The sequence below is a fragment of the Bombus fervidus genome, chromosome 7 (genome assembly GCF_041682495.2).
Source record: "Bombus fervidus isolate BK054 chromosome 7, iyBomFerv1, whole genome shotgun sequence".
Lineage (NCBI taxonomy): Eukaryota > Metazoa > Arthropoda > Insecta > Hymenoptera > Apidae > Bombus > Bombus fervidus.
In genome coordinates this window covers 2356589-2373666 of record NC_091523.1, presented here as the reverse complement: position 1 = coordinate 2373666, position 17078 = coordinate 2356589, and the positions used below count along the sequence as shown (strand labels likewise).

Here is a 17078-nt window from a genome sequence, read left to right as displayed (position 1 = left end):
GTTTCGTATTTATAATACGTACGAGCGTAATTGTAGAGAAAATTCAAATATGCGAGTTTAACCGTAAACATTAAATTCATAAACTTTGCTCTTCGAAGTAATGCATATTGTTAACTCGAAATTATCTTTCTCTATCAATCGGTCCGTTAGATTAAAGAGGATTTTGACACTTTTATTCCGCGTATATTCTATATTATATCGAGATAAAATATCGCGACACTTCTCTAAAAATGTAGTAGAATACGTCCCTCGCTAAATTGCAAATTACTATTTAACGAATAAAACGTCAGGTTTATTTTGTTTAGAATTAAAATCTATCGTTTCGCGGCACGATACGAACGATATATACGTGTGGCATTGTTTTTGCTTACCGATAGTCGAACGAACGTTTCCGCGTCGGGAGTTGCAACGAAACAAATTTGGATTTGCGTTAGAGAACTAAATCGGAGCAGACGATAACCATCGGTTTCGCAAAAATAAGCAGCTTGGCCAATTCCAGCCCGATACTCCAGCTATTACGCTCAAATTAATAATCAATGCTAATTGCCATTGTCATTAGGTGAACGACCATTATACCATATATATCGTGAATAACTATGTCATACGATCTACTTTGTCTGCGTTTTCCGGTTAACCGAGAAATTTTGCAGAATTCAACGAAATTTATTCGCTGCTGCTTGTTTCAAGAAATATCACATTTTATTTCTATCATCGGGAATCGTTATTATTCGCGATATCTCCCGTATATCAACAATGCGACTATTTCAATTATTTTGTACGAACATTTATCTTTGATTTGCATGTAAATTGTGAACAACGGTTCTGAATAATCCGCATACGCCGTGAAACCTGACAGTTTGACGCATACGCGAATTATTATTCTTCCACGTGTTGGTTTCCTACTTTTTCATAAAATTGTTGCGCGATAATATAACTTTGCATCGCATAATATTATAAAACTTTGAAAGCAGCAATGGGAATTTATATCAGTTTTTATAATAATGCATAATTACATTATGATACGGAAGGTTTAGCACAGAAATGGGACAATCGTATTTTGTTTGGAAAACAAGAAAAATATAGAAAGCAAATGTTTTTTCGCATGATAATAGCGGCAGTCGTTAATGTTTTAATGTTCAGAAGTGTAGGGATGATAGAGCGGATGACTGTTACAGGAGATTGAACTATTATTTTATTGCTAGCTAAAAAGAGACGTTCGCTCATACTCGCTGTACCGTTCACTTATACTCGCTGGCAAGACTCTTTTGTCTTCGCGCAGGCAGTCGCTGTAAGTACACACATACACACACACCCGCACACCCGCACACCTAATGCATATCCCTTTTGGCCTAAGCCAACGTGCCTCACAAGGATTTCACGCGACCACCAACACGTCATGGCCTGCTGACCTTAAAGCTAAACAGACAACTATCGGCGGTCGGTTCTCATCACCCATAGTTCTGTTTCCTTGAACTATCTAATATGTACCACTTGTCCTAACTTATACACTAACACCATAGAAACATGGAGTTTTTTCTATTAAAGTTTATCTTTACGCATAGTATTGTTGAACTAATGATTTTATCCTTAGAACCGCTTTTCCTCTAAATTCTTTATGTGTAATTTAATCGTATGCATATTTTCATTTTTAAATGAAATACGAATTTAATTTCTAGGTTTCTTTACAAAAATATAATCTTCGTTGTATACATTGATAGTGTATATTTCTTTATTTTCTTTTCTATTGTACATTTCTCTGATTCAAAGCAAATAATGGCATATTCCTTTCTCCCGGATGATTCATAATAAACAGTGATTAATTAGCAATTAAGATAGAAATATAATTTTACTTTATTTATGCTGCGTTTTGTGTTGACTCTCCTCATGCCGTACTATAATTTTTATCGCACTGTCTCTAATTAAGCGAGTGTAACGCAACACATATGCGATCCAATTAACATTGGATTACGCAGAATCGCGATTTCGTGAGACACGTTCACCATATAGAACGTATTAAAAAAGAAAGAAGAAAACGAAATAATATTAATAAATAATTTCTCTGAAGAAGAATTTTGTAATTTGAATATAATTCAATAAGTGAATATTCCTTATTTTGTTTTTCTAAAGAAATGTAAAAATTAAGAAAGCTGTGGATTTAATTCACATTTATTATCGTTTCATCTTTTTATCTCGTAATTAATAACACCCGCCCATCCTTTAGAAGTCCGATATTCCTTGCAAACTTTGTTTTGTTCTCTTTCGCTGGCATTCCTAAGGTAATTCTGTTTATCGAAACAATTTCGTACAAAAAAGAGGTGCATATGTGTATTATGGGGGCGTGCCTGTAGTCGCGAAGAAGAAAAATTCTTCTTGATAGGTAAACATAAACGAAGGTAGAGGGAGAAGTTGGAAAGCACTGAAGTTGAGAGTTTGCGATCCTCGTAAACGTATTATCCACGAGAACTCACCGTAAAGTCGAATGTTTCCCTCTGCGTCGCCGATTGAGTTCTTTGAGATGCACTTGTAACCACCGAGATCCTGTTTCTGTAGATTCATAATTACCAAGCGCATCTGTACACTGTACACGGATGTCTTCACTTCTGACATCGAGTATTTGTGATTGCTAATTATCATCTCGCCTGAAACAAAAAAAAGGATTTACATTTTTAAAAATTACCTGCTGAAACACCGTACAAATTTTCAGTATTTTGAACGATCATAATTTTATTTGTACGATTATAGCATTAAATAAATAAATGTATAAAGTAGGAGTTTCTAAGTTCTTTCGTAATCACGTGAGCACAAACCATCGTCATATGGTTGTTAGCGCGTAACGTACAAAATTTACAAGGATAATTTTCTCTATATACGCACAAATGTCTTTTCGCAGGGTGTGCATACTACAAAAATTGCTTCACGTGTTTTCTTTTCTTAAACTAAAAAATTATTCAAGCATTAATATCTAAACTACGAGAGGAACGCTAGATTTTATTTTCACTAGAAATAAATGGATTTCCAACGTATACTAAAATACGTCAAACGTCGAACTTTATATGGTTTACTATAGAAAAAGTATTAAGGCATTTCAATGGTAAACAAATACCAATTAAACAAAGTTAAAAGCACTGTTCTTCTCTCATGGTTCTTTAACATTTAAAAATAATCCGTACATATAACTAATCTTGGCGAAACAATTTTATATAAAACGTATCAAATTATGCTAACTTCGTTCCACAAAACGTTACGCCATAAGAAAGTAAAGAGGTCCTAAGGATCCGGTAGAATGGGAATTTTCGAACCGTACAATGCTCGGCTTCGCTTCGCATTTAAATTTCTGTACGTGACTTATCTTCGTGGCTCGCCAGCGAACACGCTTCGGCGAATTATTATTTTACTCAGCCAGCCAACGAAAATTCAGTTTCTATCGCGTGCGATTTAATAAACCTATCTATCGATTCATGTTCTTCGACTCGAAAAATAAAATCTTATGTCTGGTTTTTATACAGTGGTGAACAGAGGCAAGTTTAAAATACATCATAATTTGATAAAATTAAATTATGACTAACAAAAGAAGAAAATAAATTTGTCAAGTGCAGTGTGAATGAACTTTGGATGTTTACATATTCGTATTTTTATAAATAGTAACAAAGGAGAAATATTTAAATAAAAATGTATTATCATTCAGATAAGTTATTATATGTATTTTATTCTTGATATTTAGATAAATATTCTTGCACATATATACTGGATATAAATACATGAACAACAACAATTTAACAGTAAATAATTTGTCCATATTAAAATAGATGGTTATTACCAATATAAAAAAGAATTTATAGTAAATACAGAATTTACTAATACTTCTATGTACAATTGTCTTTTGTTCAGAATTGCTTCTTTCTGGAAGCGATTTCGTTAGAACTATAATACTCTACAGCTTTGGTAATATTTTTCGAAATGAGGAATAAAACCAAACGACGGTGGAAACAGTTAATTGAATCTTACCTGATTCCCGTGTCCAATAATTAATGGCCTTCGGAGAAGCTTCGACGAGACAAACCAGCGTTACGTTGGTTCCAGTTGGCGCGCCGACTAGCTGGTTTGGTACTTGAACCATCGGGTGAACTGCAATTTATCGCGACGCCATTAATCAATGGCAGAACATAAAGTATACGTATATGTAATAATTATCGGACACGCCGCGATTTGTCACCCGTCATTGATACGGTTCAATGAAACGTAACGCGCCGACACGTTCGGGTTAAAGTAAATTCGATCACGTGAAATTGCATACGGCGATCGTCGGATTTCAGGAAATTTATTTTCGATATGACGCTGTTTGCACCCCACCGATACATACTAACAGAAAATTCAATAATTTTGGAATATAAGTAGCCTCTTTTAAAGTTGAATTACAGAAAGTGGCTAATATTAAATTCCTAACGTATATTTATTTTTACTCTATCCTCGGCCAGAAGACCTGATACTGTCTTAATAAAACCTGTTTCATGTGTTTGAGCACCGTAAGCAATATAACGAGTCTCTGAGATACTATTTTTAAAAAAAGAAATATTCATATGTTATCTTATATAAATATATCGTTTATACACATTTACCTCTGTTTCGGTACTATTTCGGAATTTTAAGTACAAACTGTCATTTTTTATAACACCATCTCTCATTCTGGTCAAAAGATTTCTGCCCACCGAAAAGAATAAAGCAAAAGGAACAACGGAAAAAGATATTACATAGACAAATCGCTATAAGAATAAGCGAGTGTACTGCTATCTCGAAATTCCTTTATCCTAATAGTCATACTTCCATATTAATTCGCAGATCATAAGTTCTATTATACTAATCTACGTATTAAAAAATCAACTATATCCAAAAACTATTAATCACCAAACATACAACTTTTCTTTAAATTTCACCGTGTTCGTCACCGTCTCAGCCATAAATCTACCTATAGCACACACGCGTCACGCAAACTACAAGAACGCAAAGTACGCTGCATCGCGATACGAAATCGCGCAATCGTAATTTCAAATTTCTACCAGTATATTCCTCATTTCCAACAGACTTTCAAATCTGCATCAACTTTGTTCGCACTACCACTGACAGTAGCTCGCGATACAACGCAGGACTCGAGGTCGAATTAAATATAAGACGAGCATTTGTTATGAAGTTGCTCGAAACTGTGTCACACGCGTAAGAGTCATTTTCCCGGTGAAACGCAGCCGGATCATATTCATTCTGCACAATTGCGCTACGGTACAGTCTTCTCTCTAATAATAAGAGAGAGAAAAGGAGAGAGAGAGAGAGAGAGAGAGAGAGAGCAAAGGTCGTAGGACGGAAGCGGGATGGTTAAAAGCAACAGAGATCGCATGCCGATGTATTGTGCCGGTTACAATCGCCTTACGAGATATTTCCTGGTGTTCGTCCTTTTGTGGTGGCCATTAGCCGTCGTCGAGGCCGCATAACTTATGATAATGAAATGCTGGCGTGGTTGACGGTCCTGTCATTTAAAAGGAGCGGAAGGTAACTCGCGGCATAGCGCGTCTATCGTTCCGAATATCGTAAGCAGCTTTCTGTGAGCTGCTTAGGTCTTAACAGCCATCCTCTTTCCGTGCCGGCCAGTTCTTTTGACCGAGTAAGTTACGTTTGTTCCTGCATTTTGAGGAAGAAGCGGCTACAAAATACTCCTCGTGTCTCGGACCACTTGCTTAATCATACATACATTTCCAAGATAAGTCGGGAAAAGTGGACCAGCGACGTCTGCGAGACTCTCGTTTCGTCAAACGGATTTCCGATCTGTTTTCGACGTAAGAAGGTTTCGTCCGGCGATGTTATTGCAACGTATTATCGTGATCCGGATGCATTGGGGATGAATCGGGCTAGGCACTGGAATTGGTGAGAGAAGATTTCATAGAGTTGTGAAGAGACGTAGGTGCTCAGGTAATAGGATGAAATTTTTGGTGGTGAAACTGAAACTATTTTTGCAATGTGAATTTTTTATCTGAAATTGCAGGGACATAACGCGATAAGTCACATTATTTTTCAGTTAAAATTCAATTAAAATTCAGTATGTTCAGTATGTCGCTTGGTCCCGTATTACCATAATTGTTTCTTTATTTGGTTTGGATTTTTCATTCTCTTCAAAATTTTCAAAATACCGATCGTTACAGTATTAAAATATTACTGTCTTGATAATTATTCAGCGACTTGTAAATTATTTTTTAAAAACTTACGTCTTTGAATCTAACAGAACGTTTTCATTTTTAATTGCGTCATTAAAATTCTCTCGTTCAATCATAATGTGAGATTAAAAGAAATAATCAACAAAAGCGTACAATTATCATATCTTTCCTACGATCTTCAAATAGAAGATGGTGTAAAAAGTAATTCGATTTACAAATATTTCTCAAACTATCTGTCAAATGAATAATTACTTCTTAAATTTGCAAATGTAAATTATATAAATCTTATACCTTGTTGAGAGACTCGCAAAAGCATGATGAAGTTTTCAAGGTGTCAGGAGGTTGATCGAGTTAGAAAGCTGAGTTCGAAAAGGGCAAATTAGATTAAAATCAAAATTGAACTGTATTACGATAGCATATATCGATTACCTTACAAACTAAACCACAACTCGGTGAAGACCACGTCGTGCATAACACGAAAACAAATCTGCAGTTTCTCGCGTGCCCTTGGGACTTGTAGGTTTGCGATGGAATGAAGTGAGAACCCTTTGATTCCCTAGTGAGAGGAAAATACATTCCCTTCACTGGCAGCTCGTAGAATAATCTATTGTTGCCTTCTACCAATATTAGAACATAAATTCAAGAAAATATTTAAAAATCAAATTTCCAACCATGTTTTTAAATCGTATTGTTTGCTATACATTTAAATTTAATTGTTTACAAAGATGGACTAAAATATAAATTTAACGAAACACAACGTCAATCCGAATAATTACCTTTGTTGTAGAATCAGAAACACTGCCAAACGGACATTAATTAACAAACAAGTTTTAATTCGTATCAGCCAAGAATTCATTAAATTTCCATCAACGAAATAATTAATCACAACCTTCCTGTAATACGAACGTATCGCGTGAATCGGTTTGGGATTCATTTTACGTATTGTACATTAATTAACCGTAATTAATTAACTGATACACTTTAAAAGCGTTTGGAAAATCTGTTCGAAAGGAAATGTTTATTTGGAAGAGTGTATTTAAATAGGAAACCTGTTCAGAGGTATTCGAAAGCTATTCAAGGTGGGAAAATAACTGTGTTTCGATGAAAGCTATCACGGTACGAACAATTTCGACGCTGAGGGCATCGCGTCGATACGGACAGAATTATTTAATACACCATAGCGGGAATTAAAACTTTTTTCGTTTCAACTACAGACTTGCGGGACTCGTAAATCAATCTTTATATCTCGACACGTACCGTTGTTCGTTCGAATATTCATTTAGCTCGATTGCGGAACCGTCGTTTCGGTCCGATGTTTAGATTAATGAGCTGAACGAAATCCAATTCTGTAATTGGCCAGGCTGAAAGTACGATGATATCCAAAAAACGTGAATAAAGATGTACATACACCGAGGCAATAAACGCGCGTTTCCACAATCGAATTGCCAGGAACAACGGATTGAATCTCTTTTCGCCAAAAAGTTATTCCGAGCTTAAATATTTTTGTGATCTCTACGAAATATATACTTGCATTAAATATCCTGTAGCTTCTATGTGCAAATGCACGTTTTTAGATTTGTTCCACGCTCCATCGATAAAACTGCGACAATTAGGTTTCGTTACAATACCAACTACATTTCAAAACGTTTCGTATAATACACATAATATATTCATAACCGGCATTTCCCAATATTCGAATACTTTTGCGAGCCTGGGTATAAACAAAACTCTATCAATTTACCAATTCAATTTGATCTTTATCGAAGGAAGGAAGAACGGGAGGAAGGAAGGAAGAAAGGTAATTGTAGAAGGGCCAGCAACGACAGGGCGAAATATCGCCAGCGCTGGCATTCTCTGAAAATGTTAGAGGGCTAGGATGGTATTTGGTCGGAGATAGGTCGGTTCGCCGCGAAATAAATCATTTAAATTGGAGGAAAGAGAAATCCCGGCTAATAGCTTAGGATTTCGGCCGAAGGTGTGTCCCCTGATGCGATTGTGGTGATGAAGTAAGCCTGTAAGGCGAAATATTGGGATGCCCTAATAGGTTTCCAGATCGGCTGGTCAAGCCGCTTTATGTGGTTTCTTCGATGGTAGCCGATCTTCATGATGAGTATTAACGCTATAATATCAAAAGTTGCTGGTAACCTCCGATAAATCTTTCTTAACTTGTATTAACGACTGCGCCGGTTCTCCCTAGTCTATTTATTGTCTCGCATGAATGTTGACTAAACCAAGGAATTATTAACTTACAGTTTCTTCAGAATTTAAAGATTGTACCTGCAAGACTGTTTTCTATCGTTAACAAATTCCTTCAATTTAAAGGTAAAACGAAAGAATCGTTATTGATTCGTGTAATTTTATATTAAAATTTCATATATATATGTCGGAGATGAAAGGACAACGGGGTCACCCGTTGGAATTGCTTGGAAAAGCCTCAATAGCATTCATGAAATAACCCAGACACAGTCATTCGAAACTTGAGACAATGAGCTTAGGCTCGAGGCGACAACCGGTCGCCGAGCGTAGCCGCGGTCACGGGATGGACGTTCCACCTAACAGAAAAGTACCAATATTATGAGACACACGTTGAATTAACAATCAAACCCTGGGCAAGAGCAATGTCGCAGTTATGTGAGTCTGCCTAGCAACGGTAGCAGTTTGTTGGTATCCCAGGCCAACGTTAAACAAAGCTAACGCAAGCGTAAGGAGAAGAAAGTTTCCATTACACAGTTGTCCTTGTGATCTCCTTGGTAAGTGACACATCGTCTAGAGAGCAATATAAAGAGCGTCATAGCGAGCGATACTTTTGTGCATAGAAATTCTATTCTGAGTTTAATAAAGAGTGAGCCCGTGGACCGTGGATTCGCTATATCGAACCTAAGGTCATTGCCATTAGCGTCTAGTTACCGCGGTCACTGGTCGATCTTATTTCATCTGTATCCGTGTTAATAAACGTTATCTTGATTGTGAAACAACAATGAACAACCCAAGCGAAGATTCTTTACACGCCCATAATTTAAGCTCAAACAACTCAACTCCGACATATAGATATTGAAAGTTTTCCGAGATAAGATTGAAATTGGGATATAAGAAGATTTAATCTTATTTCGAAAAAGATGTTGGTTTAATATAGAATGATTCTTCTAGAATACTTTCACTTTCACAAAAATTTAACTATTTCATTTGAAAAAGAGAGAAAGAGAGCCAGGAAAAGGGATAAATTTGTAATAATGCCAATTAGATGGAACATGTAAAATGTAAAATTTGCTTTAAATCGTCGACAAGGGACGAATTCAAGCGTAACGGGTGACGGCGCTGTGTAGAACGTGTTAAAACAGCGAATCGTTTAAAGATGTCCAGTTGGGAATACTGTGGAGCGAAATACGCTTGTCGTGCTGCGGCAAAACGCTAGGAAATCCTGTAATAGGTTTCTAGGTTGACTGGCTAAGGGAGCAGGCTGTGGTTTCGCGGGGATGGCTCTCATAGAAAGCAGAATTCCCTCTGCTTCTAGGCCAAAGGACAGATCTTCGTACTTCCATGGTAATACTGTAACCTTCGCGCTTCGCTGCATCTCTACCAAGCTGGCGTCGCGGCGTGAATAGACGATTGGTACGACGGTTTCTTCGTTCAATATTGATGGACAGTTTAAAGATGTACTCGTCGCTTGTGAAACTACCAGTACCACCGAGTTTCCGGCGTCCATCCGCTACGTTTTGACGCAAATAATCCCTGGGAATAATGTAAATTTCATATCGTCTTCGTTGCTGTCCCTTCAGTGACTGACAAATGCTTGCCACGCTGCGCAATTATACAATATTAAATTTAGACTAAAGATTGCAAAATCTTGCCAACGTTAGTTTAAAAGATGAACCGAGGATAAAAATTTTGAATTTTGCAAATGTGCATGTCGTAATCCTTGAAAAGTTGCAAAAATATTAATATTTTTATATGCGATTCGTTTGAAAGTTAACAATCTATAAAAAATGCTTTGCTGCTCAAATTCCATATGTTAGTACACCTACATCGACGTTAGTACATCCAACGTTAAAGTGCCAATGTCAAAAATTCGAATTGAGCAACATAAGCAATTTCAAAATCGTTAACTCCAACGTGATCTAACGGCGTAACCATAATTTCTGTTTGTCCAATGGAGATACAAGATTGCTCGTTTTAATCGAATAATACGATTCCATTTGGACTAGCATACGCACATGGCAAGAATGCTTCGACCGATCGTATCCATGGAAGGAATTCATTGGTCGTGATGTTACGGACGGTAACGTGATCATAAATCACAATAGTCCGACTAAAAAGTGCGCGACGTAAAAAGGATGTAAAGCAGAAATCGTAAACTGCAGTTTAACGTGTAAGGGGAGGTAGTGGTAGGTAAAGGCGACAGAAATCCAATACTGCAGTAAGAGGTATGCGCGTAAAGTTCTTATCTATGGAAACAAGAGTCGAAATTCCAGATTGGCGCGTGGACAATAAAAACGACAATTTTTCATTACTGATTCAAACCATTACTATGATTTCTCCTATCTGTATGGGATTCACTACAAAAATTTGATACTACAAAAATGAAACGTGAAAGCTGATAAAAAGGTACTTCATTGGAAAATAAAGGTATGCGTAAATACTTTTTTTGCAGCCATTGTATTGCTTATGGTAATATAATTTACACAAAGGATATCTTTAGATTTATTATCTTAACGTTAGAATACTTGTTCTCTGGAAAAGAAAAATTGCAGGTTACAATGTTTCGTATTTTAAACGTAGTTCAAAGTAAGAATAGAATCCAATAACGTTGGAATTTTAATACGAGATTTAAATTCAAAGGAGTAGTCGGATATATCTTAAAATAATATTTGCAAAGTAGGTATACTTTAAAATATGCATAAGCTTCTTTCGATCGATCTGTCAGAATCGCGTTTCTCCTCGATAAATATCCCACTGGTCGATGAAAGTTTAGTCAACCCATACATAGTCACCGGAGGGGAATGGAGTAAACTTCAATTAAATCCATATTTTAAGTTTTGGAAAGTGGTCGAATTCCATTCCTTTCGGCGAATTTGAACGCCTGTTCAACGAAGAATTCCATTCGCGCCGAGTTTTAGATTCATAGAAGAAGTTGAACCGAGTCGCCTCGGAATTTGTGTACAAACTATTCATCGCTTTTTAGTATCAACTTCCACTATAGCAGTCGTTACTGGTGCGTCACCGGTATCAGGAATCTCGTTAATACCATCGACCTTGCGAAACTTCCCCGAACAGACGTCGTTTTCTCTCACGGAGACCGCGTGTACTAGACGACCTTTTTTCATTCGTTTATTTGTCACTAATGCTGTTGCGAAGGAGAAAAAGTGTCTTATATTTAGAGAAGCAGCTTTAAGGAATGGGGCAGATGCGTGTCAAATGTTCGCTTATAAACAGGTCAATATATGCTGCATCTAATTACTAATTCATTATTAATTCGTAGTCGCGATCCAGCTGTCATAGCGTACAGACGTTTGCTATAATCCTCCGCCAGTTTACAAACAGTAAGCGAATAATACCGTTAGAAAAGGACAACTATAGCTATGTATCTCGAAATGAAAACGAAGAAAAGCGTATGAAACTGCTCGATCGTTGATACCGATTTTCACTATAATTAGGTATTATCTGGTTCGGAGATGGCTTCGAACATACAACCAGGACATTCCTCAATCCGTCAACTAGGTGATCTGCCACTTTAATGGCAGAAGTACGACTCATCCAAAGAATTGTCTAGAAATAAGCATAGAAGAAGTCCGGAAGGGAAAAAGGATATAAAAAGGAATGCAAAATTCAAAGAAGATCTTGAGATAATTGCAATAACAACCTCCAATAGATTTATATTATTAGATACACCTGATGGATATACCTGAATGTTAACCATCACAGACGAATTCAAATTAAAAGTAAATAATGACTAGGTCAAGATAATACCGAGTGACTCTAATTCATACAGAAAAATAATAAAACTTCTAAAAATGCTGGACGCTAACTTTCACACTGTCTCAATTACAACAGAACAGGCCTTTTTGTGTAGTCCTACGCAACTTACGTCACTCAGCAGACCTAGGAGGATTAAAGGAAGAACTTCTACAGCACGGACACGAAGTAACTAACATCAACGATATAGAACACAGAGCTACACAAAATCCAATGTCCTTGTTTCTCATAGACCTCAAGCAAAGCCAAATAATTAAATCATTTACAACATTGACAAAATTGTGAAGTACATAGTAAACTTCGAACCACTATATAAAAAAAAAGAGAGATAGTGCAGTACAAGAGATGTTAAAGATACAGTCATACCGAAATAATATTGTAATCACCAATTTCTCTGTGTAAAATGCTCAGATATATATCCAACAAATGAGTACACTAAACCGGCAGACATTCCTCCGAAATGTGTCCTTTGCTGAGATAATCATCCAAAAAATTATAAAAGCTGTCCAGCTCATAAGGTGCTCTGTAGAAAAATGTACCTTGAATTCAGACTGAAATACAATCCGAATACTAATATTACTTCTCTAGATAACGAAATAAGAAGCCATTTAAGACTTGCCTCTTCATCCGTATCCTATATTCGGGCAATTCTAGGAAATACGAGCAATAAACGCTCACATGATAACATCGATAACAGCCAAACAGTTAATGCACAAACTACAGAAATCCTTTACGGGCTAGAGAAACTAATTGAGAAACAAACAGAACAGATCAATAACCTGCTGGCTCCGTTAACGCTAGTAATAAACAAAATAACGAAATTTTCAACAAAATAACAAACTACAGAAATTTTTTACGGGCTAGAGAAACTAATTGAGGAACAAACAGAACGGATCAATAACCTGCTGCCTCTGCTAACGTTACTGTAATAAACAAAATGACGCTTAATGCCAAATAATGAAGTCGATACGTACCGGAACGTTAACGGTCTGGCTCGACATAAAAACGACCTAGAAATCTTTCTAGACTGCCAAAAAATAGACATAATGCTTATTTCTGAAACTCATTTTACGGACAAATATTAGTTTAAAGCCAACGGTTACAATACTTATCACTCTCGATACCTCAGCGGCAGGGCAGGTATGTCGGATCAGGTATTATTATAAAATCTAATATCAAACACTACGAACTTCTACTATACAAGAAGGATCATCTCCAAGCAACTACCATTATGATTTAAGATTGGCATAGTCCGTTTGAAATACCTGCTATGTATTGTTCTCCGAGGCACAGCCTATTAAAAGAGGATTTTGATCATTTTCTTTTAAAGTCTAGGTTACAGGTTTATAGCAGGAGGCGATTTTAATGCTAAACGTATTGACTGAGGTAATAGAAACATCACTCCAAAAGGTAGATTACTATACAAAAGTATTTTATCAAATAAATTAAATTACATTAGTACAGGTGAGCCCATACTGGCCTATGGAGACAAACAAATTACTTGACTTACTGGACTTCTTCATAAACAAAAATATATCTCCGAGATACATTCAAGTTAATTCTTCTCTAGAGTTGTCCTCAGATCACTCACCAGTTATTGTAACAGTCGGTTCTACAATTATTGAAAATCAACTTGCTATCTGAATCTATAACAAACCAATTAACTGGTCTCACTTTAGGCAATCCTTCAACATTTCAAAATCAAACCACCAAAGACGAAAGAAGATATAGATGCAGCAGTTGAGTATCTGATGAACAACATAATAAACGCGTGTCGCTCTTCTACTCTAAAGTTAGAGTATATAACCCAACACGAGTATCCAAACGCTATAAGAAAAAAATCGAAGATAAAAGAAAGTTAGGAAGGTTAGGAAGGTGTAAAGTAGCAGATATTCTGAAGTAGACAAACTTGAAGAAAACAAAATAGAAGGCAAATGGAAACTAAACAACGCAACTACAAAACCAGAAAATTTCCACAAAAGTTCAGAAATGAGTGTTTTCAAATATATTTGGATAAGCTGACTTCCACATCCGTTACAAACTACTCTCTCTGAAAAGTTCCGAACAGACTCACCAGATCACAGCAGATAATTCCTTCCCCTAGTTCTCCACGTGGTGATTGAGCAAGGTGTCCCATAGACAGAACCAACCTATTCGCTTCTCATCTAGCTACAGTATTCAAACCGTTTCTTCCCAAATCCACTTCGTGTGAAACCGAAATATTTAAACATTTCCAATCGTCAAGCCAAGCCTCTTTCCCTGTCAAGTTCTTTTCTTCCCAGGAAGCCAATGCAATGATTGACAAAAATCTTAACTCTATGAAGGTCCTAGAACACGATATGATCAGCGATAAGGTGATCAAAGAATTACCGAAAAAGGGGATATCGCTCATCACATTTTAACGTAATCATCCATTTTTGATTATTATCCATCCTCATGGAAACTGTCAATCATCACACTTACTCACGAACGACTGTAGTATCATACCGTCCAATCAGCTTACTATCGAGCCTATTCAAACTCTTGGGAAAAAAGTTAAGCAAACGCCTACGTACCATACTGGATGATACAATGACGATTCCAAATCATCAATTTGAGTTTCGAAAACGTATTGGGTATTCGACAACTGAACTGGTATATCGTATTACACATAATATTAGCCAGGAGTTGGGAAAGAAATCATGCATTCTTACCTAAATAACAGACAATTTAAGATTTTTAGATGCCACAACTACAACTTTTCCTACTGAGGTTGGAGTACCACAATGCTGTGTACTTGGACCAATCTTATACTTCATCTATACGACAGACCTACTCACTTCGGCCAATGTCAATAGAGCTACATTCGTTGACGATACCGCAGTCTTAGCAGCGGATAAAAACCCAGAAGTAGCTTCTCCAGTCCTTCAGGATCACTTGAACAAAATTGTAAAATGTTGTCATACATAGCGTATTAACACAAATGAAGGCAAATCAATGCATGTTACTTCAGTCAATGCATGTAAAGTACCTAGGAATGCTATTAGACAGAAGATTAACTTGGAAATAAGTAAGTTCTACTTAAAGACAGTTCTATTGACTTATAGGCCAGCGTTCGAAATTAAGCAAAATCATTTTATAAACCTGTATGGATCTACGGAATTCAACTGTGGGGTGCAGGAATTCAACTCTAACATTGAGATCCTACAGTGATTTCAATCGAAAACGCTCAGGACTATCTGTAATGCCCCTCGGTACGTAAGCCAATGAAACCATACACAGAGACTTAAAAATACTAACAGTTAAAGAAGAAATTTTGAAATTCAGTAACAGTTACAACATACGCTTGACTAAGCATTCCAATCCTCTGGTCACTCAGCTTTTAAATAGAGCAGTCCACCGGAGAAGACTGAAAAGGCACTGTACACTGGATCTACACAACAGATTCAATTAGCAAAGGATATATTAATCCATTAAGATATGTACCAAAAGAAGTAGCCTTACCGTAAGGTTACATATTAGGACATGGAAACGCGACATCGTAATTACTAAAAATTCTTTTTAAGAATTGATTGTAATATTCTACCGAATAAAAAAAAAAAAAATCATTAATTCGTATACTTTGATAAAATTCACATACTATTGTAGTATCGTGGATGAAAGGCCTAAGAGATATCAGGCGAACTATAAACAATGTCGCGAGAAAGCCGAAGTGCCGACATGCTCATCAATGTGTCGTCGGTCCTTCAATCGAATAGTTTCATGGAGAAGGCCTATGTGAGCCTGTCCACGAGCGGTTGCGGAACATGTGTGTTGTGGGGCTAAGACAGAAGACAAAGGGATGCTAAGAGAGAAAGACGAATTAACAGTCAGTGTCAGTGGAGAAGCCGGAGAGTGTTAGTTGAGAAGTCAAGGAAAGAGTGTTGCTAGCGTTGTCGAGAGAGTGTTTCCTGTTTAATCGACATTTGTTTAATTAATTCATTGCAAATAAACTGATTGTAATATAAGATACTACACTATTATAAACAGACCAAAGTATTTTAATACGTGAATAAATGAAGTACATAAAACATCTATGACATATTAAGTTCTATTCCCCGAAATTCTCTTAATATATAAATTTTAACCTTCCAACTATGAAAATTTGGAATAGTGGCGGAACTAGTTATGTTCTCATAAGTTCTTCCATGTATCGTCATAAGCAATTACAAAGCGATTGCTACATGCGATACTCCAGGAATGGAAGCGGAATTGCGCGGAACAAAATAAAGCTTCGTACAATTTGTCCCAGAAGAGGTGAACTGGCCCGAAATTGTTCCACCAGCGACAGCGATTTACGGCAGTTGTAATCAGTTTGATTAACGCAGACAGCCGCGATAAATGCAGGTAGCACGATGCATCGAGGCTACTTCAATTTGCGAGGAACTCGCGAAGCCTCGACTAGCATCGTCTATTAGGTCTATTGGAAACTTGTACCCGTTGTTTTTTTCCTCTATCGATTAGCTTTCTGTCAAATGAAACTGTTGGACCGCGGTATATTACGCGTGATTCTCATGGATAAAATATTCTTCAAAATGATCAAAGAAGATTGATCAAATCGTTCATTGTTGGTGCAAATATTTCAATACTATTGTCTTATCAGATCGTGCATTGCTGCAAATAAAAATTGGAAGAATCAGTAGCGTGATCAGTGACGTGAGAAGATTCCTAGCTGTAGACTAGTTGTAGAGTCGGTCAAAAGTTAGAAGTTAATCCGCACGAATCTAAATTAAGTCTTGCGAGTGAAACGGTCTAGATAGATAGCTGGTGGGCACGTTTATTTAGGGTAGGACGGTGACCCAGTAAATTTAACCCTTTAATTTTCTTGACCGAAATATTCTGCAGAAACGAGCCACCTTGCTAAATAACTTTCGGCTAATAAACACTTTGAGG

At 36.7% G+C, this 17078-nt stretch overlaps 1 protein-coding gene across 2 annotated transcripts in view; it reads right to left on the bottom strand.

Annotated features, from left to right (window-relative positions):
• LOC139989249 (lachesin) overlaps positions 1 to 17078 on the bottom strand; it is a 194772-nt gene that overhangs the window by 12738 nt on the left and 164956 nt on the right. For both annotated transcript variants that reach the window (XM_072007432.1, XM_072007431.1), the window contains exons 7-8: positions 4006 to 4125; positions 2469 to 2639 (exon numbers count right to left, since the gene is read on the bottom strand). In XM_072007432.1, the coding sequence (XP_071863533.1) occupies positions 2469 to 2639; positions 4006 to 4125 (291 nt within the window). The remainder of the gene's footprint in view (positions 1 to 2468; positions 2640 to 4005; positions 4126 to 17078) is intronic.